This window comes from Leptidea sinapis, chromosome 12, assembly GCF_905404315.1.
Source record: "Leptidea sinapis chromosome 12, ilLepSina1.1, whole genome shotgun sequence".
In the NCBI taxonomy this organism is placed as follows: Eukaryota; Metazoa; Arthropoda; class Insecta; order Lepidoptera; family Pieridae; genus Leptidea; species Leptidea sinapis.
In genome coordinates this window covers 13,197,367-13,224,611 of record NC_066276.1, presented here as the reverse complement: position 1 = coordinate 13,224,611, position 27,245 = coordinate 13,197,367, and the positions used below count along the sequence as shown (strand labels likewise).

The following is a 27,245-nucleotide window of genomic DNA, read 5'->3' as shown; positions in this document are numbered from 1 at the left end:
TTATGAAGTAATATTCATCGGTCTTTGTCACAAGTGTATATTTTCAAGTAAATCGGACATGGAGGACGCCGATAGATAGGGGTCAAATAAATATAAAGCAAATAGAATGACACCGCTCAAAAGAATGTAGATCATCTGCTAATTTCGTCACATTTTCCTATTAACAAAGAGACTTTTATTATGAGAATCATCAGATCCACTGGCCATTGGTTGATGATGTCATTGCAACGACCAGTAAGAACTAAGAGGAAGTTAATCGAACTCTTGAACCACCTGATGGGAACTGATCAATTGCGACCATACTTGCAACACCAAACAGATTACGTATTCTTGCAGAGGCTTTCATTCATTAAACATTATTTTGGGTCGAAAAGATGAATCGATTATATTTTCATCATCAGTTCCGGGAAACTCTAATCAGCGCGATTTTGGCGCGCGCGCAGCGTTCTGTCAATGCGTTTATTTTACGTGTATTAATAGATTGCTTAATTAATTAGGATGATTTGAGCGAATGTATCTGAAAGCTATTGCAAAATAAACCATCTGATAAACAAAATAAGGGTCACATCTTGGTGAGGGAATAGTGTGCCAAGGTTAATGCTAAGGGGAAGGTTAATAGATAGTTTGGAATGACTGATTTCTTCAATTTACAAATTTTATTTGTACCAAAATTCATGGATGATGACGACGCGGAACTCGAACCCGCGCCTCTAGAGTTCCTTCCGAGCGCTCTTACCAACTGAGTCAACCGTCCGAGTGACGCCTCGACCGAAATTTTGGTATGACTAGTTCAACTCTCAGGTGTTGGCTCCATCTACAGGTTTTACTTTACAGTCCATAGCCTGCTCAACTCCATACTAAGAAATTGACTTGAGATGTCGCTCTTTCAAATGGCTCCATCACATGCCGCCGGTTCGAGTCCCGCATCGTAATGAAAATTCATTTGTAACAAATGGTACAAAATAAATTTGTATGATTACTTCTAATTATACGAGGGTTTAAGATTTTAAGTGATGGCGTGTTTGGGGCTAATATTTTTAATAAACAGATTTATTTGGCTACTTCTTCCACTTAAAACTTATTAAGAGGTGGGAGCGAAAAATCTTTCAGACTTGTGGAAAAAATTTCCTCATCAATGTTCAACGTAAGGTGTTTAGTATTAAAAAGTAATGTACCATTGAAGCCCTAGCTTCCGGCTCATCCAAAGTGTCCAAGTTCTCACAGAGTGTACTGATGATGCTCTCGTACTTGTTGGGGTATTTCCGGAAGATGTCCTTTATAACCACGATTGCCTCTTGTACCACGTAGTTAACCTTCGTCTGGATCAGCTCCAGCAGTGTTGATACACAGCGCTCGGCAGATGGCTCCACCTGATAGCATACAATAGTAATAATCCTCAATTTGGATTTGAAAACTGGTACAGACCAAATTATGTTTGATAATTTAATCTAAAGTATCTGTTTAAACTAATTTTAGGTTAAAAATATTAATGAGTCACTACTGTGACGAAAAGAAATTACATTTACTCTTTCTACTAATTCTTTTCAATAGATTCCAGCTTACTCCAGAATCCATCCAGCTTCATTACATATTGTGTGTGGTTAATTTATGATAAATTGTGTGTATAAATATGTACATAAGCATGTATGCTCGTAAGAAGATATACTAGCTAGACATAGCAAAGCAAATATCACTCTAAAACTTTTATATATAAATGATATAATGTTTAATACATAACCTCTGTCGTTCTCTGGTGCTTTCGATATCACATTGACCTGTTTTTATGGACTGGCAGTGTCGATTGGTGAAAAAATATCTTGAATAAAGATTATCACTGCACGCTATACTAGAGCTAGCAAGGGGCTTCGTTAAGCTTTCAATCTCATATTTCTTTCCAAAGCGCCATATAACTTTTAAGTACGTAGGTACGTGAATACTTCAAAAATGTCTACAAGTATTTATCATTCTTAATTATACTTAAGCTAATCACGTTTTTACTGTTGGTAAGTGATCACTGCCACCCATATCGTCAATGAGACCACTCGAAGAGGAATCAAACGGGCGTCACCGGTCAAAAGTACTCGAAAGAAAAACTTATTTCACAGTTAAGCATGTTGCATCCTCACCAAAGTTACCGACATAGCGCAGGTGGTTGCGAAATTGAAGTGGCAGTGGGCAGGACATATACTCGACGAGACAAGCCGTTGGGGCAGTAAGGTTCTCGAATGGCAAACACGTACCGGAAGACGTAGTGTTTGTAAACCCCACAAGATGGACCGACGATCTGGTCAAGATCGCCGGAATAGGTTGGATGAAGACAGCGCAGGACCAAAGGTCATGGCGATGTTTGCGGGAGGTTCTAGTCCCGCAATGGACGTCTTCCGGCTGAAAATAAATGTTGCATTGTGTTGATTACACCGCACAATAATAACGCGATCACTCCATAGTTTATGTGTGAGTTTATGTGTGCGAAGTTTCTCGAAAATTGGAAGACCGCACAACACCCAGATAATTAAGATCATCTTTGATTTTTGTTCTTTCACTCATTTACCATTTTCAGTCTTTACGCGTCATACATTTAATGCTAAAATTAATTTTTAAATCGAACGCAACCTATATTTCCAGCAGTTTTTTAAGTTTTAAATAACCTCTAATACTATATGACCTTACTACGTACCTTGATAGCACACCGGCCAATAGCGCGCACGGCTTTCCTCACAAAGTCGACGTCCACTTCAGTCGCGTACTCCTTGAGCTCGCCAAGCACCTGTGCTATGTTCGCCTGCGAGGCCAGTCGGATCATTATGTCCAACTTCTCCAGCTTCACGTAGATCGGGTCGTTGTATTTCACGAAGAACACCTGGAACAGACCAACAATATTGTTCATTCAGAGCCCATATCTAACATATAATTAGTATATGTTAGAGACTGATGAGTGACAATTGAAAATATTCGCGACAAATTGTCGCATGTGACAATTATATTCGCCCACTCGTCTTCGAATTCGAGCGCTCGAAACTGAAATAGTCTATTTACCAGATGCCAGCTTAATTCCGAAATTCGCCGGCCACAAATTAAACTCACCACCCAGATGTTGTTTCAAGTAACTGTAACGATTGCCAATTCCGCGGTCATCTGGATGGGAAAGCCAAATTGGCTTCGAAGAAGCTGGGCGTCATAAGAAAGCACTCCACGAAACGCAGGTGCGGCCACAACAGGCTAACCAATTGAAACGTAATACCCATTTGTTTGTATAATACTCGAGGTATCATTATGCGGTTTTTTGTTTACCAGTTGCTAGATAAACTCGCTTGGTTATTATAAACAAAAAACGTGATTACAACGCGTGTAAATTGTAACTATGTTTTATAATTTAAATACAATCAAAGAAGATACTTTTGTATTTATCAACTCACCTTCATCTCGTGTTTGAGTATATCAGGTCGCTTCTGCACCACCAGGTTGATGTTCCTCAGTGCCACATACTGCACTTCGGGTTCAGCACTCAGCAATGTGACCAGCGGTGGTGCGAGCTTCCTGGACAAAGTAGTGACCAGGTCTTCTTCTTCAGATAACATCTCCAGTAGCTTCATTAGAACCTAGAAGATAAAATCGAATATAAATTTCCTTTTTAGGGTTCCGTAGCTAAATGGCAAAAAAGGAACCCTTATAGATTTCGTAATATTTTCGAAACTATAGGAACAATACTGTTGAAACCTGGTACCTAAATAGATGTATTCTGTGAACCGCATTAAGATTTTCACACAAAAATAGAAAAAAAAACAATAAAATTTGGGGGTTCCCCATACTTAAAACTGAAACTTAATAAATCAATGAACTGTACGTGTGGGTATGTACTATGGATAGGTCAAAAATGATATTAAGATTTCTAATACCATTTTTTTCTAAACTGAATAGTTTGCGCGAGAGACACTTCCAAACTGGTAAAATGTATGCCTTAACTTCTAAAATAAGAGAATGATAAAACTAAAAAAAATATGATGCAAACTTCCACCAAAAATTGGTTTGAAGGAGAAGTGGTTTATTTAATACGTCATAAATCGTTACAACGTACTACAATAACTTTTATATTATGTTACTTTTTAGCCGTGCTGGAACACGTCTTTTAAATCACCTTTTTAACATTTGAAATATACAGGCTATAATCGTTAAATGTGACCAGGCGATTATTCCTTAACGGCATCAAAAACTTTTTAAAAATCGAACGAGAAGTCTCCAAAATTTTGATATTAATAACTCCCACAATTTTAGTATAAGATTATTATTAAAGTAGAAAGGTCATAGTATCGCACAAAAAGGACGATTTCGAACATCCTGCTTTGAATACAAATTTTTTACTTACTCAAAAATAAATATTATCCAATTAAAAGATAGTTTTATGAATTTGTCTGTTACTAAAGAACCTTAATAAAATAAGGTACAGCTATCGCCGTATCAATTATACGGGGGCCCCATCTCAGTCCATAGTTTAGTCGATATTATAAGTAGAAGCTTATACAACAAGCTTACTGCTTAACAGTCTTCTTGATATCAGCCAGGTATTTGACAATTGTACTAAAAAGACGCACTGCTTCTATCAGATACTCAAATCATACCTTGATAGAATGAGTTTTCAGGTCAAGATTAATGTGGAGTCCATGAAGTGAAATCTGGTGTTCCTCAGGGTAGCATTCTCTAGGTAGGTGATAAATAATATAAATGTGTGAATAATAAATAATTCGAAGTTTGAAAGGGGCAGTAGCAATCTACATTAATTGTTGGTTGTAAAATATAAATATCTTTGTCATACTCTAGCACCATACCAACCCAATTGCAAAGCAAAAAAATACCTTCACTGCGGAGAGAACTACAGCGGCATTGGCGTGTGCCAAACGTGGCGTGATGCGCTCACAGATGGAGTGGGCCTCGCGCGAGTCCCAAGGACTATAGTTGGACAACGCATCCAGGATGAACACCTGTCCCCACTCTGTGCACTCGTTCAGCGCTGTCAGTAGCTTGTTGATGGTCGGCGCGTTCATTACTGTAACCAATTCCTTCATATTGTTAATCGTCATACAATGATATTATAGTATTAAAAGAGGTAGATATGTCACTAGCGCGCCGAAAATCAATCGCCTAAATGGAGTCAATTGGTTCCTTTGGTCGTAGTCGCTCTATCGATACGAAAACGGTACACACGCATTTGTTGTTGACAGAATTGCTTACAATTTGATATAGGTACAACATTAAAATGTCGTCTTGTGTAATGGGAAGATGCACTAATTACGAAAGTAAAAAAAATCATAGAATTACACACCACTACAGTTAAGAAATCATGAATTATAATATTTTATTTGATTTCATTATTTATCTAATAAAATAAATATGTCGCCATGACAACGCCGATCGCCGCCAAGCCTATCATAGATTAGCGTACAGAAATGACAAAATATTGATGCTGTCTGTTGCGGGATGATCAAATCTAATCAAATCAAAATCAATTTATTCACGTAGGTCACGGAAATGACACTTATGAATGTCAAAAAAATAAAGTAAGATCGAGGTAGAATATTTTAGGAAATGATGTAAAAAAGTCGTTGTTGCAGTGAATGTTATATGAAATGTAATGATTTTTAATAAACAAGTGCGTATATAGGTATACAAATTATTTAAGTTTTCTTTAGTGTTAATTCCGCCAATATTTGTTTTTAAAACAATTCGACACGTGTTTCGCCTCTACACGAGGCATCCTCAGGACGTGTTGTCTCGCCAAAATCTGGCACGAAAAATCAATCGCCTAAATGGAGTCAATTGGTTCCTTTGGTCGTAGTCGCTCTCTCGATACGAAAACGGTACACACGCGTTTGTTGTTGACAGAATTGCTTACAATTTGATATAGGTACAACATTAAAATGCCGTCTTGTGTTATGGGAAGATGCACTAATTACGAAAGTAAAAAAAATCATAGAATTACATACCACAGTTAAGAAATCAGAGCCGGAAGCTGCTCTTTTATACCCTCGTCCCATGAAATGACGCGCTGTGATTGGTCGGCTGTTGTGACGTATTACCCCCGGAAGAGACACGTAACAAAGGTGATGGGACTAAATTTGTTTGTTCATTCAACAATGTAAACATGTTATTTTTGTGTTTTATTATTTCTAATTGCTCTAACACATTTAAGCAAAATCCTTTTTCACATGTATGTAATATATTAAAATTATTATTGTTTTCGAGCGAGTGACCTGTAATAATTAAATGTTTCGCGAAGTGTGATTTTTCGGGATGATTATTCGTAAATGCGGCAATATGTTCCTTTAATCTAATTTCGAAATTTCGACCTGTTTGACCTATATATACCCCGTTACAAGTGTCACAACTTAGTTTATAAACGCCGGATTTTTCGGAATTATTTAATCGATCTTTGCCATTACATATTCGACTGACATTGTGATTCGTTCGGAAGGACACATTAATATTTTAGCTATTTTATCCGATATTGGACCAATATATGTCAAACTACCCACATATTTGGTATTTGATTGTGATGGGACGGGATAAAGTTCTGAATTAATTAAATGTTTTTGTTTATTTTTAATCAATTTGTTCACTAACTGTTGTTCTAACCTGTGAATAAAATTTGGGGGTTCCCCATACTTAGAACTGAAACTCAATAAATCAATAAACTGTACGTGTGAGTAGGTATATGGATAGGCCAAAAATGATATTAAGATTTCGAATACCATTTTTTTCTAACCAGAATAGTTTGCGCGAGAGACACTTCCAAACTGGTAAAATGTATGCCCCCCCCCCCCCGTAACTTCTAAAATAAGAGAATGATAAAACTAAAAAAATATATGATGCAAACTTCCACCAAAAGGTGTACTACTGCAATGTTAAATTATTCATGTGTGCGTTAGTGTATCATTTTCAAACACCGAATGTTGCTACGTAACCTATCTATACTTTTAAATATCATTGTCGTCATAGTTGAAAATCACTACATAGTATAAAACAAAGTCGCTTTCTCTATCCCTATATATGCTTAAATCTTTAAAACTACGGAACGGATTTTGATGCGGTTTTTTTTAATAGACAGAGTGAGATTGAAGAGGAAGGTTTATATGTATAATAACATCCATTAAATACTGGAGAAATACTGTTATCTTTGAGGTTTCTAATGTGATGTCGTAAATAAATACCTTTTTTCCGCTTACATTGCAAACGCAGGCTGAACCTTACGAGATTTATCAAAATAATATACTAAGAATTGTACACATTGAAAAGGTCTACAGAAAACTCCGCTATGGTATATGTCTATCTCTTATGGATAATCCCACAATAATTTTTTTTTGTCATTTACTTTTAACGACAAATAATGGCTAATTTTCGAAGCGATTTTAACCAATACAGCATTAATCCTTATCTAATTAAATATCCAAGAAACGGTATAACTGTTATAATGATATAATATATAATTATATATGGCAAAACAATGTTTGCCGGGTCAGCTAGTTGTTAATAAAACAAATTAAACCCCCCACAGTTCAGAACAGTTGGTTTTTCTACAGTTGGGACTAGATCCAAACTCATAGATTAGAATCCAGCAGTGGATGTGTGTCAGATTATTGATTGACTCTCAAAAACCTGAGTAGCATGGCATCACAGTAGAGTAAACTTTTATAATAAATTACCTTTTAAACAGTCATGAACTCACCAACAAGTGGACGTCCAGAAACACTTGCTTCATTGATCTCAGAAAGAGCTGCCACTGCATTTGCAACAACCATTGGATTGGAGTCACTGAGCAGATCTTTAAGTTGATCCAAGAAACCCTATAACATACCATTAAAACTATCAATAACAGAAGTTGAAAATTTTTGAGAATACTGAAGAGGAATAGTTTTTTTAATGGAAGAGGTGGACATACCAGCATTCTAAACGGTCATCTGATGGTATGTGAATCAATGCTGCCCATACTTACTTTTAACGCTGGTGGAAACATAAGAGTGTTATCAACCTTATAAAGAGCTGAATAAACTCTTACACAAATCCAAAAACTGAAAATACAGGTATGTAGCAAGCAAGGATCAAACCTGGGGAATATGATGCGAATGGTTTTACTTTTTGACTACAGATGCTCTCAGATGTCAGTAATTGACTGAGTTTGATAGTTTTTTTTTAATTTTCACACTATGATTTCTTAATTTGAGTACTAATTAGTAATAACTTAATTCTCTCCGTGGCTAATTCTGCATTATCTTGTCCACATACAAAGAACAACAAAACAAAAGCTAGATAGTCATCAACCCTTCTGTGTTTCCTCTGGCAATGCTAGAGAATAAGAGAGAGAAGTGACGGTGACCGGTTAAAATGAGGTGGTTGTGTCCTCTTTCATAAAAAAATGTCTATGGTAAACATATTTCTTTCTCTTTTGTTCATAGCTCTGGAGTTTACAAGAAAAAAATATAACCTATGTATATTTCTGTACCCCTGGCAATGTGTGTGCATAGTTTCATGATGAAGAGAAAGGGTAAAAAACAAATCCAACAAAGTCACATTTACATTATTAGTTAGGATAACATTTTCAACCAGCTTGTATCTTTAATTGATTACATGTTTATAAATTAAGTATTTCCTTTCAAAATTTGGTACCTGGTCTGGTGTGCCAGATAGAAGTAAAGTTACCAGATATCCATACACAACATACTCAAAAATGTAATCACAGATTACATTTGAAGCAATAAAAAATTATTTTTTACTTTGTGTAATTTTACTTAATTTACAATAAACAGAAATAATATCATATTTCTCTGGTATTATAGATGATCATAAGTGGCTAGAGTTCACTTTCCATCAGGTAAGCTACTTGCCTTTTTTCCCCAGCAAATATAAAAAGGCAGGTAAACAATAAAAGGCATTAAAGACAATTTTTTTATGAGATAAGTAAACAAAATAAAATATGAACCTGATCTTCCACCATACTTGGCGAGATGTCATAGAGCTTTGCAACACAAACAGCGGCTGTCTTGCGTACATATGGATCCTCATCTTTAAGACATTTCCTTAGTGGCTCACACAAATACTCTGTTATCTTATCGACTCTTATACAGCCCATGGTTCTCACAGCTAATGCACGGATCAACGGATTGGAGTCTTCACAGTCCTGTAAATATTCATGTTGAATGTTCAAAGTTTAAACTTAATCATGTAATTCTGTAGCAATTTGTTTACTAAGCAATTCTGATGGTTTAACAACAATTTTCAAGCTAATTATAAATGTAAATTTTGCTACCTTATTTATTTTTACTAAAATTTCTATTGTGTTACTACAGAATCATATCACATTTTACATATGCAAGTTAAGCAAACTAACAAAAGTAGACTCAGTGAAATATTTATGATTATTGAATTCTAAATATATTAGCAATTTCCAAACAGAATTAAGTATTAGTTAATATTTAATATCATTAACCAACTTGCTTCATTTATAACTAAACGCATGAATTATATTTTTAATGAACTTGTTTTGCATATTTATTTATAGAGATTTTGTATAAAACATATGACTTAATGTAGATTTACACATCAAATGATTAAAGATATGAAACCAAAATATTATTGTCATGCCATTCATTCGTACTGTCCATGCAAGCAATTATAAATGATGTATGGAATATTAGGTAATGTATGAAAAGTGAGACATGTAAATCTACAGAATGATGATTAACTGTTACTATGATGGATGTTTACCTTAACAAGCCGGTATGTTGGTAGATCCTTCCACCCATCATATTATGGCACAGTAGACATTAAAACGATAAAAATACAAGTCACACACATAGTAACCTCATCTACTTGACTTTGCTATTAAGTTATAGGTTTCTCTAAACTGCATGTTAATAAAGCAATTGTTATGGTAATGATACTTTTGTGAAGCTGATATTCATATAAACCCTACTTTTTTATTATTATTTGTAAGATTGATATTTGCAGAATATGGAAGCTTTTACATAATTATACATACCTTGACAAAAGTGTTTACTGCCATTATGGCCATATCTGGTTGAGACTTAGCATAATTCATAAGATACAGGTAAACCAGCTTCTTCAGTTCAAGATTGTCAGTTTGCATGCAGTTCACAACATCCGGAAATAATGCTGACACATCCTTACCAACAGTCATAGAAGCAATGACCTACAATTTATGAGAATCTTTGAATAATTTTGAACTATTCACCTTACATATTGAAAAAATGTTTTCCTCACAATATTTCTAAATATCGTACCTTCTTGACAGCCTCTTTCTTTTTCTCTTTCTTATCACTGTTGAGTTCAGACTTTAACTCAAAAATTTCTCCCTTCTTCGTGGTCGTAAAGTATTTAGAGTCTGTCATCTCAACCGAATTTTAAATCTCAGGAGCACTACAAAGTCAATATTCCTAACTTAACTGATAAATCAATAGTAGCTAAAATGTAAACCTGCATGCAGGTATGCTCTACAAGTAAGTTTTAATTTAAATATTTTAAAATAGCTTATACCCAGTTAAATTTCAAGACTATAGTAGAATGAAATTCTTAAACAAAAATTACTGTAAATGACTTCAATTTTCAATTTAAGATTGGAAATCCCGTACTTCGGCTTCGGGTTTAGACTTTAGGGGCGTTTCGAAACGAAACTCGAAAGTCGAAACATTCATCTGACATTTGAATTTTGAATGACATCTTTTTTTTCTTCCCGTTAATGAGAAAGGCAAAGGCAGAGCCATGTAGCCAGCTTCAAAGATGTGTTTCTTTCAAGTCTTCATACCCCTCGTTTATACCAAGAAACATGTCAATAACTTGTTTCGTATAAAATTTGTCAAAACATAATTATTTGTTTTAAGCACGTATTGCAATGCGTTCCAAACAAGAATTATACAGGTACACGTATAAAACACATTTGCGTTCACATACTATAGGTCTGAGACATGTTTGATCCAGTCTGATACATTCACAGCGTTCACACATACAATATGTTATAACATACATGTTTTTTACAAGTATTGTTAATTTTATTGAAGTTAATGTATAATACATGTTTTAAAAAAGCTTTATCCATGCTTGTTGGATAATGTTTTAAGCATTTACCAGACAAAAATGAAAAGATGAAGATAAACGGAGTGGTCAAAGAAACAAAGTTTATTACCAATATTTATCTCGGCTTACATTAAGATACTCTTTCAATGCTTTTATAATCGTTTCGCAGGATCAGTAATGCATTGATTACTTTTTGCCTTTGATATCCGATGCAAATACAATAAAGATGAATCTGAATCACCAATATAATAGCCAACAAAAAAAAGCGTGTACACCTTCCCTAAGGGTCGGCAACGCTCCTTTGATTCCTCTGGTTTTGCAAGAGAATGTGTGCGGTGGTGATCACCAGGTAACCCGTACGCTCGTTTGTCCTCCTTTTGCTTAATAATTATGGAGGGAGTTGTGGCATGTCGATAATGCGTAATATTCTGCTTAGAAATGTATGGTGCAACTTTTTGAAGCAAATTCTCAAAATTTACTCGTGTAATTCTAACAAAATTTCTGAATCCACTTCTGTCTTCTATACTTAAACTATTCAATATGACACGTTACGCCCCTTCTTGGTGTCATCTCCTCAAAAATTATCAGAACCAGTTCTTGCGTGCTTTTCTTGCATTTGCTTCATTTTTTGTGATATAGCACCTTCAGTACCAGTAGTCAATTGAGCTACATTCATTAAACACGAGGACTGGCGTGTCTTACTTCTAGAAATTTTGCTACAACCCCACAACAAGTAAAAAACGTGAGATCACAAACGTGTAGGTAGACAACTAGTAGTTCGCAAACAATGTCGTCCAACAAAATTCATACAAATTTTGTCCACAACAAGTTTAAAATTTTTATTTTGAAAACATTGTATAAAACTTTTATTTATAATTTGTATGAAATTTGTCAAATACATGTATAATGCTTTGGTGTAAACGAGGGGTAATAATGATAAGGCCGAAGCCAAGTCTTTCTTCATTTATGTAATATGTTTCAAGTCTCAAGTCCAGTATAATCCTTTTTGAATTCTCAGTTCCAATTATCCAAGTTTTCTTTTTTAACGAATTGTAGCTGTACCTACAACCAATAATGTCAATTCATACAAATGTCTAATATCTAACTTGTAACGTAATACCTTCGTAGCATTATAGATCGGAGAAATATTAATCGTGCATATTAACCGTAATAAGCGTATGCCGAAAGATTCATTCTGAATAGAACATATTTTTATTTTCAGAACGAAATATTAGCTCTGATAAGAACCATTTCATAATGCTGTACATCTAGTCATAGAATCATACATATCAGCAGTAGTAATCTCATCGAAGTACAAGCATCATCACGTTCTCTCGAAAACCGCAGATATACTCACGTGATCAGTCATATGCTCCGCGTTACACAACCTTACAGCAAGGCCGAGCGTACTCGACTGATGCGTCGGGGCGTCGATCACTATTCATTCAATTTTAATCAATGAGCGACAGAGTAGGTGCTAAATGCTCATTGACATCGGATGATCGAGGTTCGACGCGAATTTATACAAGCACGCGCTCGCTGGCCGGTTTACTGCGATAGCATTAGTTTAAGAGCGAGATAGAACACATAATATTATTCTAAATTCTTACTGAATGAAACGTTTAACTATTGGTCAAAATGTAAGCTTTAGTATTGGTGTGTATTTTCTAAACTTGTAAATATTTTTAAGTAACAATTGTAATTGGTTAACTAGTTTTAAGGATTTTGTATTTATATCATGTAACTGAAGTAAAATATATCATCTTCCACAAATTCAAATATATTCCTCACAGTCAAGCAGTTGTTTTATTTAATCTCCAAACGCTCAGTCTCCAAAAAAAAAAAGAACTGATTGGAAGTAAACATATTATAATATGACACAAATATGGAATCGAAAGCAACGAGAATTTAAACATAGTGTTTATTTTTTTACGTTCAATCGAAAGAATCGAAACATAATTACTTCAGACAGATGTCTACACAAAACATTTGCCAATTTGACAAACAGATTTTGAAAAACAGTTTGACGTGCGGGAGTGAGAGGTACCTGTCGCTCTGACGGAAAGTCTTCGGTTCGTTGGGCGGCCATGTTGCTCGTCACTTTATGAACGAGCAGCGGCCCAACCGGACGTTAACGACGAATCGTCTAGCCATATTTTGTTATCCGATTTAATCCGCTTAAAATACGATTGTAAAGTGATTTGAATTAAAAAAGGCCAATTATGATTTGATAGTTTGTAACTATTGACGTTAATTTCTTAAATAACCTCGCCTGATTACCCACGTAGAATGGATAATTCTGATAAAGGCGCAGGGTCACCGTTATCAGAAGTGGGATACACAGGGCAAACAAATGAGGTAAATTGGCCATCAGAAGAAGCCAATGCGCATTCATTGTTACGTAGTATGGAGAATTTGTAATCTCGGCTGTTAGCGGCGCAACAACCACCTGCTTCGAGTTCGAACATTGCAAAGCTAATTAAATTTAACCCCAACGATAATGATTCCGATATTGAAGGCTGGTGTCGTGTTACAGAGATGGTAGCAAAAGGCGAGAATTTGAAAGGAGTCGATTTATTACTAGCACTCACGAATGCTTTACAAGGACAAGGACGCGAGTGAATCAGCTTTGTGCCTATGGGCCCTAATAGAAAAAAATACCGAAAGTTGGAATGCCCGAGGAGATTATTACCGGATTCGTCATTTCCGTCTTGTGTGGTGGGGATGGACTGGTCAGGCGTGAGCTGGGCTCTCATACTGTCACGACTGGGACCCAATTATTTCGGGTTTTGGGGGGAGTTTCTTTAGAAAGAAAAGCTGGTCCTGGTGACGGAAATGAGATGGATGCAGGGGGATCTCGCACAAATGATTCCAAGTTCCCTGGCAGGTGTCACTCGTGTGGAGGCGTGGGTCGTAAAAAAAATGACTGCAGGAGGCGACGTGAGGATGCCTCTTGTTCCAAGCAAGGGGATGTGACTTCGCGGACTGAACCACATATGAGGCGGGGCTCATCATCTGCATCGTGCTGCGCGTGCGGAGGGCCTGGCCTCACGCGTCTAATAACTGCCCGGAGAAGAGTAACAGCGCTTCTGCTTCGAGGGAAGTCAGCGTCTGCAGGCGCAGGGTTCGCGAGGAGTATTGGCGACGGCATCTAGTGGGAAGGTTTCTTTCCTGATCATCCGGTATCAAAAATAGTGGATCATCTTGCTCGCTGGTAAAGGAGAGTGTTTCTAAGTATTTTACGGGCATTAACTTCAATAGTAAAGTGTATTTGGCCGGTGTGGGGGGTGGCGATCTTTTCGCAAATTCTTGGCACCGTAAAATTTGGAGCGATCTCTGTGCCTATATTATTCCATGTGGGTTGTCACCGCCTGAGAGGCGGGTGGTGGGGGAAAAGGTTCAGGAGTTAATGGATGCCGGTATTATTCGCGAAGGCTCGTATCCTTTTGCGAGTCCGATATTGCTGGTCGAGGGGAGGGACAATACGGATCGTACGTGTGTCGAGTATGGAGCGCTTGATGCGGGTACACTCCCTGAACACTGCCCCTTGCCATTTGTGGAGGATCAAATCGATCAACTTGCAGGGGCCCACTTCTTTTCATCTTTGGACATGGCGGCTGGGTTTTGCCAGATTTTGATTCGCCCCGATTCGGTGGAGAGAACCACTTTTGTGACTTCCGAGGGGCAGTTCGAGTGCCTCGCGGTGCCCTTCGGACTTCGCAATGCGCCTTCCATTTGTGAGAGATGTACCGATGCTGCGTTGCAGGATTTGAGGGATAAGCCCCTTGTGTGTATGGATGATGTCCTATGTTACTCTTCCGACGTACAGGAGGGGCTGCGACGTTTGAATGGAGTTCTTGATGCGTTGTCGGTGGCTGGATTTTCGATCGATCTTCGGAAATGTACTTTTGTGAAGCGCAGGGTCAATTATTTAGGTTACGCTATTCAGTCCGGTGAAGTAAGGCCCAGCTTTCTGAAGATGCAAGCATTGGCTGGGACTTCTCCACCCAAAAGTGCTGCGCGGGTGCGACGGTTCCTTGGGCTTTCGGAAATTTGTACCAAACTCCGCACGGATCGTGGTCCCACTGTATCCACTGTTCGTTCGTTCATGTTCGAAATGGCATTCTTTATTGAAAAGTTTTGCGAAATGGAACGACTTCTTGGCTCCCTATCGCACCTCGGTCACTGATTAGGTCGCTTGTTAATCGTGTTCATTCCGAAATCCAGCCATCCATAAATGCCTAGGTGGCAGCGATGGAACGCTTGATAAGCTTTACGAGCAATATTGGTTTCCTGATATGTCCAGGAATGTCCGACGATTTGTGGACTCGTGTATTGTGTGCGGGACATCGAAGGGGCCGTCCGGAGCTTGAGCAGTTCGCTTCAATACTGAAGGTACACACCTTGTCATGCAATCCACATAGACTTTTCAGAATGATTGGGTGGAAAGAGTGAACATGGAGGGTGCTGTTTAGTCATTGTCGATGGCTTCGCAAGGTACGTGTTGTTGGAATGTGCGACGTCCATAGATGCCACTGGTGCTGCAGCCGCATTAAAAAAGGTGGCCTGTTCAGAGCTCCAAGGCGCGTTGTGGCAGACCAGTGCCACTGCTATATTGGCTCTGAATTTATGCAGTTTTGTGCCGAACACAACATTGACTTACATTTCATCGCCACTGGCTCAAGCCGAGCAAATGGTCAGGTAGAGAGAGTGATGCGAACGCTTAAAAGCCTACTCACCATCATAGAGAATGACTCTCACAAAAAATGGCGCGATGAGTTAGGCAACGTTCAGTTAGCACTCAACAGCACCAAATCTACCGACTGAACTTATGTTCGGTATTCGGTCATAGTCATTAGGAATGGCGAAGATATCTCCCGAGTTTGCACAGAATTCGTGTCTGGATTTAGATTCCATTCGCGGTGATGCATCAAGCAATATAGAGCGGGCGGCTCAATCCGATACTCAGCGCTTCGGTCGCGGTCGTGCCGCAGTCGATCCATTTCGTGAAGGGGATTTTGTATTCGTCAGATCTTCCGAGCGCAATCAAGCAAAGCTGGTTCGAGGGTTTGGAGGGCCATTCATAATATCGCGCGTTCTCAAAAATGATGGATATGTGTTGCGAAGCGTGGATGGGTGCAATTGTACTCTTAAATATGCGCATGATGGTTTGCGATTAGTACCAAGGGGTCACGAGGGATTGGTTGAGATTGCTTCGAGCATGATGAACGCAGAGGGAAGGACCGGGACGGCGCCGGAGGATGTTTGTCCATGTCTGTTTTTGAAGCATACTGTATGACATGAGTCCTCTTCACTGGAAGATCTTATGATAATTTTGAAAATGTGAATGCATTATATGAGTAAAAATTTTATTGGCTTCCATAGTATACTTATCAATGCCCAAGTCTAAAATTACTGATGGTTGGTAAGTAAGTGCATTGAAAGGCATTGTATATAGAGGCAATCTTGAATATTGAAAGAACCCTCTTTAACCCAGATAATGCAGGGTCTTTTTTCTATCGGAACACTTTTATTATTATTGTACAAAGCAACTAGTTGTTCTAATTTTTGAAACACAGGATGTCCATGACATTCAGCTAGTTTTAGGAAAAATTTATTGGCAAGAAATTGACGGCGTAGGGAAAGGGGAGGTTCCATACATTCAACTTGCATTGCATTATTAGGTCTGGATTTCATGACTCCCAATATTATGCGTAAGCACTTAGCCTGGATTTTGTCCAATTTATTCAGGCCTGCTTTGTTTCCTAGTATTAAGAATATAGCACCATAATCTAAATGGCTGCGAATCATTGAATTGTATAATATTGTTTGGGTGTAGGGGTGAGCTCCCCACCGTAAACCTGATAGAGAGCGAAAGATATTAATATTTTTCTCACATTTCTGTGAGACATAATAAAAATGTTTTATACCAGACAACAGGTAACTCTACATTATAAATTTTAATTTTAATAAGAGGAAAAAGTCTTTTATTTGTGAATAACACAATCTTACTTTAAGATGTTGATAGTGACAGCCCATGTTGCATTAAATATTCAGAAGGATATTCAAGTGCATAATTATTTAAATGATAAGATGAATCTTGTATGGACTTGTTAGAAGAATGAAGGACAATATCACCTGAATATTGCAATATTTGGCAGAAAGGGGATAGGGTCATAGGTATACAGATTGTATAGAATGGGATGAAGGACTGAGCCTTGAGGTAGACCTCTCCAAACTGACTTGGGAGGGTGGTAAGAGGATGGGCCTTTTATAGTGATTGTTCTCTCCATTAACATGTTACATATGAAACGAAATAATTTCACAGCTGGTTGTCTTTACTCCTGAGTAGAGGAATTTGTACGTTATCATATGCATATTCGATGTCAAGGAAAACTCCTAAAAGGAGATGTTCTGTTTTGAGGAGGGCTATTCTAATGTCAGTTGTAAGGATACCTAAGTTTTCTAGGGAACTCTTGCCTTTTCTGAAACCATACTGAGAGTTGGAAAGGAGATTATTGTTTTCAATAAACCACTCAAGTCTATGTTTTATCATAATTTCAGAGACTTTTGCAAGAGCAGGAGAGAGGGCAATTGGTCTATAGCTAGAGGATTCAGATGGATTCTGGCCAGTTTAAGTAATGGAATTACCTGATTTTTCCAAGGTGGAAGGATGATCCCAAAATCAAAAAGCTTATTGATTATACCTAGGTAATATTCCTTGCATGTAGTTAAAGAGTTTTTAATGAAAGAATACCACTCACCAAAACAAAACACTCCACCACCAACAAGAGAAAAGAAAACTGCTTCAATCAAGGCTACCAAAAAATAAGCCCTTAAAACTGTATACTAATTTTCGACTCACGCGTTGCGGCTACCTCCGAAAAGTGCAGTCATTGACAGATTGACAGATGAAGACTTTAATCTTGTCAAAAGAAAGGAGATAAAAGAATTATGCAACTGTTACAAGCTAAACTTAGCCGGATTATAATTCGTGGCCAATCGCGATACTGTAATTACTAATATTTCAAATTTATATCAAATAACTGCATGTTTCATACTAGATTACATTTCATTTTTTTCTTAGGCAGTCCCGCCAATAATATGTCAAATTTTGATCTGTCCGTGTTGCATTGGGTTGTAGCCACTGACCAGTATAACTACCACTGGACGCCGAGCGTCCAGAGAACTAATTTTGACAAGTAATAATAATGGCTGCAAGAGAAACGAGCAATACTCTGAAGTATATTTGCATTTTGAATTAATTCGATTATTTTCTGTGTTATTTATACTTCAAGAATAAATGTAATAAAATACACATTTTTTTGTAAATAGTTTTCCTATTGATGTTTGTTTAGCTGCGGTTGTTATAATTCCAGTTTAAGTCCTGCATACTCTCGCTACATGGACAACAGCGTCAAAATGGCGAATATCAAACAGGCACAAAAGCACTTTGACAACCACCAGTCCAGTTGAAAATAGTAGAGGTCAGTGGTTGCAGCGCATATGCAATTTTTTTGAAGTTTAACTTCTAATTTGACCTTCAAAAAAGTTGCGTTAAACGTTTAACGCTGAGCTGTAGAGTGCATAGTCGACCACAGAGAAAATATTTAATTTATTTATTTATGTAATTTATATATTAAATAAATAAAAAAATTAAGCATGAAAATAATTTAATTGTCACTATCGTAGCTATAAAATTAGTTACGATAGTGATAATCAAACACAACTTGAACTTATTCATAGGAAACCAATGTGCAAAAAATAAAATTAAATAAACGAATGTATACATGCGTTGTGTATTGTAAGTTTTTGAAATGAAATCTTCCTTAGCATCATTGTCATTTGAAAGTCGCTGATACGAAAACCTGAGACACATAAATTTATAAGATCTAACGTGGGAAAAAGTGAGAAAGGAAGCATTATAGAGTGTTGTGGTATTGTCTTATGTATGACGCGAGTATACCTTAATACATTGTGACGTCATGCACACGACCTATTACTACATATACACCAGGACAACATAAATATGGTAGCGGTCAGCCTGACGCAACTCTTAATAAACTCGAATATGTATGGCATTGTACTAAACGGCATGCACAGTACCAAAAATAATGGCGGCAAACGCTGTCTCGGTCTAACATAATATATTCGACTCTTCTGTTTGTTTTGGTTTGAGTGTCATGTGACATGTCATTCATTCATTCAAAACAAAAGTGACTGTTAACAATTTATGTTACGAATTTTCGTTTTGTTTTACTGTATTCGTCTATTATTCAGGGTAATTTGATTAATTATTTTTAGAATAAATGCGTAAGATTTTTCTAAGCTATACCAAGTAATGAAAAATTATGTAAAATATATGGTTTATAATCTGGCTGGTCAGATGGGAGTAAGAGAATTTTCATGGCTAAATCATTTTTGGATAAAGAAAGGGAAGCACTTATGTACAAATAATAAGCTAATAAATAATGATCAAAGTAATTAAAAGTGATAGAGTATTGATTTAATTCATCTAGAGTAAATATTATAATCTATCTGTTGTGTTTGACATTTTTTTTATCGATTGTCGATATTTTATTTTTAATTATTATTAAATTTATTTTTATGTATTTCATTTTTATGGTATCTATATTTTTGATTAATAACTTTACTGATTTTAAAATAGTTTATAAGTTTATTAACCTTTAAAATCATTTGTATTATATTATATTGTGGTTATGATGTGCAAAAAAAGTTTAAAGCCAAAAAATTAGGTTTAACTAATTTCTGTTATAAATTCAAATTCAGGACCCACGCCTGCGACTTTATTGCAACATCTGAAAAACGAATACCAAAGACTGTCTAAACCGAAACTACAACGCAAAACAAAACTATTAATAAAATATTAATGATGTTAATAGTTTAAAGTAGTTAGACTTTTCTTAGGTCCATATCAAAATTAAGAAAAGAGAATCTTAAAATTAGACATATATAATTAGTTAATTATCGATAAAACTTATGGATTGATTCCAAACCTATATTTATTATATTGGCAGCTTTGATATTAAGTCATTAGTTGATTATGTTGGTATCAAGATTTAGTACAATACAAAACAAGCGACATTTCTCATTATTTTGTATAGCACAAATAAGAGACGGGCTCTTGAACGTACTGTTTAAATTCTCTTTGGTAACGGTGATAGTAATGACTTTCATAGCGATTGAAACCATGTGTCAGAAAGCAACATGTACCAGGACTTCATATGCAGCTTAGAGGTTCATGCACATTGCACAGTGCAGGTTTCTCTTCTGACATGTGTACCTTGTACGCACGAAATTTTTTTTGATAGAAAAGACCTGCATCAGGTACTTATAAATGACAAGATTGAAATGCCAACCTCACGGGAGTTTAAAAAATGTTGGCAAGTGTCAAAACTGAGAAGTCTTGACAGGCATAGGCCATTTAGTTGCACCCGTGCAACTAAATAAATAAAAAAAAAACAAGTCTGACAACTTGACATTTGAGTTTTGACAAGATTCAGTGCAAAGAGTATATATAGGGAATAATATATACGTATATGATCTTAACTCTCGTCTGACCTGGAACGCCTCTTGGCATCCGGGGACAATCAGACGCACTCACCTCTTTTTTGTGATCATCCTTCTGATGTGACTAGTCCCAATTAGATAGCACCCTCTGTGCAATATCCCAGCGGAAACTCCATAGGGAGTACCGCTTGCGCCTCTCTCTCCCCATGAGAAGGTCGCCTTCGATGTAGGCTTAGAGGGCACCTGCCCAAAGCCAACTGCAGGTGGTGTTTAGTGGGTAGGCACCTAGGTTACACGTGAGTCCCACATAACCAACGCAGACTTAGGCTGCGTTGGTATGCATGAGCATTCACCACCTCCCTCCCGTCGTTATCCCGGAGGGTAGCCCATTCCCTTGCTTGGGCGCAAAAAAAAAAAAAAAAAAAACGTATATGATCATTCTTGTCTCGGCCCCCGCGCCGAGCACACTACTTCACGCGCCTGTGCTCACGCTCCGCTACGCCGCCACGCTACGCCCAGTGCTACGCTACGCAGCTCCGCTACGTGTGGTACGAGGTATACGCTACGCCAAGTTCGACTGGTTACGTAGAATTCGTTCCGGCCCGCAGCTTGATTACAGCAATTTTTATTGTAGTAAGTGAGTTGCGTGCCATCGCGGTTGAGCTGAAGGATACCTAACGGTGACAACTAACTCGGCTAACGTTGACCCGGTGCGTTTCTCAGGCCTCCTGACCTGAGAGAAACTGGACGACCCGATCCCATTGCACTTGGGCTTTCCCAAGGGTGACGGTTCGCGGCTATAACCATTAGGGATAGCCGCGCCACTTCCAACCCCCATTGCTCCCTGCCCTCGGCGGGGAGGCTTCTCCATCAGTATGGCTCCATCAGCGGACCCTCGCAACGCCCTTTTAATCCAGATTGCGGCTTTACTTAAAGCTGCAAATATCCACGTCGACCAGACGCTTCTCGATATCTTCATCTCCACCGCGATTAACTCTCAAAGTCGGCCCCTTGCTGACTCCCCCGCGTCCCCCGATGAGCCCTCCGCTCACAAAGCTACTTCCGAGGACATGGAGTTCTCCGACTCCGCCTCCTGCGGCCGCAAGCGGCCAGTCCATTCCTCCTCGGAGGAATCAGATAACGGAACTCTCACTGGTTCCGTACTCGACACCTCTCTCCGTCCCTATCGTCCCTCAGACGATTCATTCCAACTGGTTCAGTCCAGAAAGAAGCGTCAGGCCAAACGCGTCGCGTCAGACAAGGTTTCAACCTCCTCTTCCCACCCAGTTCCATTAATGTCCCTCGACATTAGTTTACCCCCGGACTCGGTCCCCTCCTCTTGCCAACCGGCGACACGCTCGCCCGTCCACCCTAGCAACAAGCCTCCACCGCCTATCTTTCTCCGTGATAAGGCAAAGTGGACATATGTAGCCCAACTTTGCACCGATCACAAGGTGCGATACACCCGTGCCTCAAACACAGGTGAGGCAATACGCATAGTCGTACCGACCACGGACGACTTTCGCAACCTCACCCTCCTCCTCTCGCGAAACAACGTGCCTTACCACACCTATGCGCTCCCGGAAGAGCGCAAGGTCAAGGCTGTCCTCCGAGGCCTCCCGTACGAGCTCTCTAATGAGCTCATACAGGAGGACCTTGTCAAGAAAGGCTTTCCGGTCGAGGCTGTACATAAAATGAACAGCCGCACCGGGAAGAAATACCCGTTAGCGTTAGTCATTCAAACTAACGTCCCTGAAGCCAGGGAACTCTTCAAAGGAGAGTTCACCGTATGTGGGCTCTCCAACATACGTGTGGAAGCCCCACACAAGCGGGGGTTCCCCGGTCAATGTCACCGCTGCCAGATGTATGGCCACGCAGCGGCAAACTGCTCTGCTCCTCCCAGGTGCGTCAAGTGCCTCGAACCCCACAGCACCAAAGAGTGCAAACGCACTCGCGACGAGGTAACACCTCCCGCATGCGTGCTCTGCGGGCAGGAGGGCCATACTGCGAATTATCGCGAATGCCCTTGTGCCCCTCGTTCCGCCCCGAAGGCTGCTAATAAGCAGACTTCCAGGCCGCCAAAACAAAGGCCACCTCTGGCCTCTAACCTCACCCAATCCCACTTTCCTCATATGAGGAATCAAACTGTCGGGCCCTACTCTCCACCTCATGGAGACAATCAGCCCCTCCCTCTCAGGCATTCAATGTCTACTCCCGCCCCGCCCCGGCCACCTTCAGTGGCCCCAGGCGGGCAGTACCTCCCCGGGCTCAATCACAGGTGCAAAGCACCCTGAAAGACCTGGAAGAGATTTACGCCTCACTAGGCGAAGTCGACATCCAAGAAATATCCGTCCTGGCACGGAAACTCAGGACGGCTAAGTCCTCCAAGGAGCGCCTCTTTGCGCTGGCGGAGCACCACCATTTGGTGGCCTCCTTGAAATTCCCAAAGCGCTTAACGCTTACCACATAGTGCGGTACGAGTGAAGCCTAGGGGCGTATCACTCGATCTAACCAAATCACTATTTTTAAATTTCTCCTCTCTCAATTTTTCGTCTGACCTGGATTGACAGGTACCAGATACATGTAGCCTCACCTCCCTTTTGTGATCATCCTTCTGATGTCACCAAGTCTCTATTAGACAGCACCTTCTGTGCATTCCCAGCGAACACTCCCTAGGGAGTGCCGCTTGCGCCTCTCTTCCCCGAGAGATGGTCGCCTACGATGAAGGCTTAGAGGGCACAATGCCCAAAGCCAACCTCAGGTGGTGTTTAGTGGGTAGGCACTTAGGTTCTTACGTGAGTCCCACATAACCAACGCAGCCTTAGGTTGCGTTGGTATGCATGAGCATTCACCACCTCCCTCCCTTCGTAATCCCGGAGGGTAGCCCTTTCCCTTTGTCTGGGCGCAAAAAAAAAAAAAAAAACGTATATGATTCAGTGCTTCAAGTGAAGTTAGTGTTTAAATTCTCTTTGGATTCAAGGTTCAACAAACATCCATTTCAAACAATTTAATGATGGTGGACAAATTGTATTGGCGTATTTGTTTCGTTAGCGCCGCAAAATGTTAAACTAGAATGTTAAATTAAAATTGTTTTTTATTTTTTTTGTTAAAACAGAAAATGGTAACAATCGTTGATGATTTAGAGTCTCTAACAGTACAAGGGGCGATTTTCAAAGATGTTAAATACTACCTTTCTGGCGATGTTTCTGAAAAGGTATTTGTTTTTTTTTTCTTTTTTTATTTATCATTTGATAAGCGGTTAAACTGGTCTTCCTTTGTTATAATTACAGATTCAGCAGTTGCTTCAGTCAGGTGGGGGTGAAAGTACCCAATATTTCTCAGATTATGTTACTCATCTGATTTGTGGTCAAAATGCCGCTGATACAGATATTGAAGAAGCACAGGACATCTATCAGATACCAGCAGTGACTGAGAACTGGGTTCTCGCGTGTGTTAGACTAAAGAAATTGTCAAATCCAGAACCCTATTTTCCTAGCAAGAATAAAATTTTTTCAAATGTTGTTGCATGTATCGCAAAAGTGTCTGCAGTCGACGCTAAGGCATTATTTGCGCTGATTACTTACCATGGTGGAAAAGTGAATATTAATTTGGATAGTAAGTGTACACACTTAATTTGTGGCTTAGCATCTGGCAAAAAATACAGTGCAGCTCTTACTCTGTCTCACAAAATAAAAATCATTACACCCGATTGGGTTCATGAAAGTCTTAGAGCTAGGATACAAGCTGTGGCAGAAGTGTTCCACCCAAAATTACTAGTTGTTCCAAAACCACCCCCTAAAGCAATGGATCGCATTAGTGCAATAACAGGCTTTGATTTTGAAGAAGGTATTGCTAAAAATGAAGTGCCCACACAAAATATGTCTGAAAATAAAAATGATGATACTAAAGCTCTCTTAGACAAACTAAAACAAAGAATGCCTTGGAACAGTAATCTATCCACTGCAAGTTCTTCAGTAGTCACTTCATCCAGCGGTGGGATGGGATATTCTGCTGCAGCCAGCTCTCCTAGTATTATAACTAAGGCAATACCACAGGGTATTGTAACACAAAACATACAGTTGCAAAGTAATCAGAGTAGCCCTCAACTCATGCAAAAGTTTGGTCAAAATCCAAATGTATCCCAGTCCAATATTCAAAGTCAGCCAGTAAACATTCAACAAGGTTACACTCAACCTCAACAGTCTCCACAGCCACATGGATTGTCTGCCATACAGATTCAACAGCAAAAGCTTCTTAAGCAACATCAATTTAGAATGCAAATGCTGCAACAAGGATTCACTCAATCCAATATACCTGTATCTCAGATGAATCAGAATAGTATGTCAACCCAATTACAACAGCACAATATACAAAGTAGCCAGCATCATGTTCAACAAACGCAGACTGCACCAACTTCAAACACCACAATGACATCGGCCCAGCAGCAAATTGAAAGTATAAGTCAAATGCTCAGCCAAAGTGCAAATAACATGCAGCAGGCTCAATTGAATCAGCAAAATTACCAGAAACAAAGTTTGACACTGAGCCAGCAAAGTGCTGTTCAGAATATTGCACAACAATTAGCTCAATCCACACAAAACCTACAGCAAAGCTTACAGAATGCAAAACTCAATCAAGGCTTAGGGCAAAACCAGGTTCTGAACCAGCAATTGTTAAATTCAGGTCAGCAAATGGCACAGAATCAAGGACAGGTCTTACAGCAGCAGACTGTACAATCTTTGACTAATCAGCAACAAAATATTAACATGGGTGTTGTTAACCAACAAGGGCTAGTAACATCTCAGTCACAGTCTAATCAAGGAGGTCAGCTTAATCAACTTGTTGGCAGTAACCAGCAAGCTGTAATTGGCCAGCAAATGCAGAGTGTACAACAATCCCTGCAAAATCAACAATCTGGAAATGTGCAAGTTCAAGGGAATTGGAGACAACAAAATATTCAAATGGTACAAAATGTCCAAGGCCAGCATCAGATTATACGCAGTCCTCTAGTTCAGCCCCGTAATCCACAAAATCAAGTGATACTACAACAACAACTGATGCAGACTCAGCAACAAGCCCTGATCAACAATCAACAATTGAGTCCACAACATAGTGTTCAACAGTCACAACAAATTCTACAACAGTCCATAGGATCTCAGGGACAGGGATTAAACCAGACTCATCATCAAATATTGGTTCAGAAGCAGCAATTGTTAAACAGTGGGCAACAACAGATAGTGCAGGGTGCACAGCAAGTGCTGATCAATCAGCATACAGGCCAGCAGCAGATATTAGTGCATGGGAATCAGCAGATTACTCTTCAGTCACAGAACCAGATTGTTCAGCAAGGACAGATAAATCAGGGTGGACAGCAAATAATTAGCCAAGGTCCACAAGTAATGTCACAAGGAGGACATGTTCTTACTCAACAGGGACAGCAACACCAAGTTGTGATTGCACAATCTTCACAGATTGGAGGCCAATCTGGTCAAATAATTGGGCAGAATGTTGGGCAAACACAGCAAGTGTTGCAACAAGTGCCACAGTCCCCACAGCCTGGGTCTCAGATGTCTGCTGGAAACATACAACAGATTATCACACATAGCGGAGGTCAACAGATTGTGTCTCCTGGGGGGCAATCATGGCAACAGCAGCAGTACATACAGCAGAGGCAATCAATTGGACAGGCTGGTGCTGTGGGACCAAGGGTAAGAAGATAGATTATCCATGAATTCAAATACTATTCATATTTAGCAATGGTTGCCTGCACATTCATAACTAATAACTAAATCTCGCTTATTTGATTAAGTTATAATTTTTTCATTGCAATTGCATTAAAATGCATGTTTAATTTTTATTGTATCTTATAAGTCATATTTTCACATGAACACAAATTATTTTTTAATTGTGTTAACGGAACAGTGTGGTGTACTTTAGAATTATTAATTCCTCATTAGGTTAAGGACAATTATTATAGTTACTGTTAAATTTTGCTTATGGCTTTGAAATGCTTACAATATTTTGCACAACTTGATTAAATGTATTACACCAAAATAATGTTTTTAAATGTTATTGCTATTATAAGGAAAAATATATACAATGATATTCTTTATCACATTACATGGCTTAAATTCAAGAAAGATTCAACCTGAGAACAGAAGAAAATGAACATTTCCATAAAAATCCTATATAGAAGTACCTATTTTATTAAGGCTTTTATTCTGAGTTAGAGTATGTCTCTTAACTCAGTGTGCCACTTGACAAAGGCCTCTAGCTCATTTGAGTCTGTCATGGGTCACTCTTCTCCAGTATGGGCCTGCTGTGAGTTTAAGTTTATTCGCCCATCTTGTTTGAGGTCGCCTCCGGCTCCATGTGCAACATAATATATAGTACACTCTCTCATAATCTAAAATATTATTTAAAGAATCACTTTTCAGGTTTCATACCTCAAAATGAAATAACGGATTACTTTTAAGTTCACATTGATGTATGTCTCTGTTGTCAAGACCTTGGGAATTTGTAGAGGTCTCAAATTGAAATTAAAATGCTATACTCAAGTCTACAGTCTATTGCAGCTGTGAAAGAATCAAACTACTAGGATAAAATAAAAAAAATATGTGGTTGTTTATGCTGAT

The 27,245-nt window shown here is 38.7% G+C and overlaps 2 protein-coding genes across 4 annotated transcripts in view; one reads left to right on the top strand and one right to left on the bottom strand.

Annotated features, from left to right (window-relative positions):
• The window catches only part of LOC126967074 (AP-1 complex subunit beta-1), a 37,391-nt gene extending 26,696 nt beyond the window's left edge, over positions 1-10,695 (bottom strand). Inside the window, exons 1-9 of one of the 3 annotated variants that reach the window (XM_050811452.1) lie at positions 10,594-10,695; positions 10,290-10,425; positions 10,028-10,198; positions 8,969-9,166; positions 7,718-7,835; positions 4,851-5,041; positions 3,417-3,599; positions 2,678-2,860; positions 1,176-1,370 (exon numbers count right to left, since the gene is read on the bottom strand). In XM_050811452.1, coding sequence (XP_050667409.1) covers positions 1,176-1,370; positions 2,678-2,860; positions 3,417-3,599; positions 4,851-5,041; positions 7,718-7,835; positions 8,969-9,166; positions 10,028-10,198; positions 10,290-10,397 — 1,347 coding nt within the window. In that variant the 5' untranslated portion in view covers positions 10,398-10,425; positions 10,594-10,695. Of the gene's footprint in view, positions 1-1,175; positions 1,371-2,677; positions 2,861-3,416; positions 3,600-4,850; positions 5,042-7,717; positions 7,836-8,968; positions 9,167-10,027; positions 10,199-10,289 lie in introns of all 3 variants that reach the window. The other 2 variants (XM_050811451.1, XM_050811450.1) reach the window with 2 other exon arrangements.
• Positions 10,696-23,598: 12,903 nt separating this feature from the next.
• On the top strand, positions 23,599-26,635 carry LOC126967076 (PAX-interacting protein 1-like). The gene is made up of 2 exons (XM_050811453.1): positions 23,599-23,824; positions 23,901-26,635. The coding sequence occupies exons 1-2, from the start codon at positions 23,729-23,731 to the stop codon at positions 26,328-26,330; spliced, it is 2,526 nt and encodes an 841-aa protein (XP_050667410.1). The 5' UTR covers positions 23,599-23,728; the 3' UTR covers positions 26,331-26,635.
• The last annotated feature ends 610 nt before the right edge of the window (positions 26,636-27,245 follow it).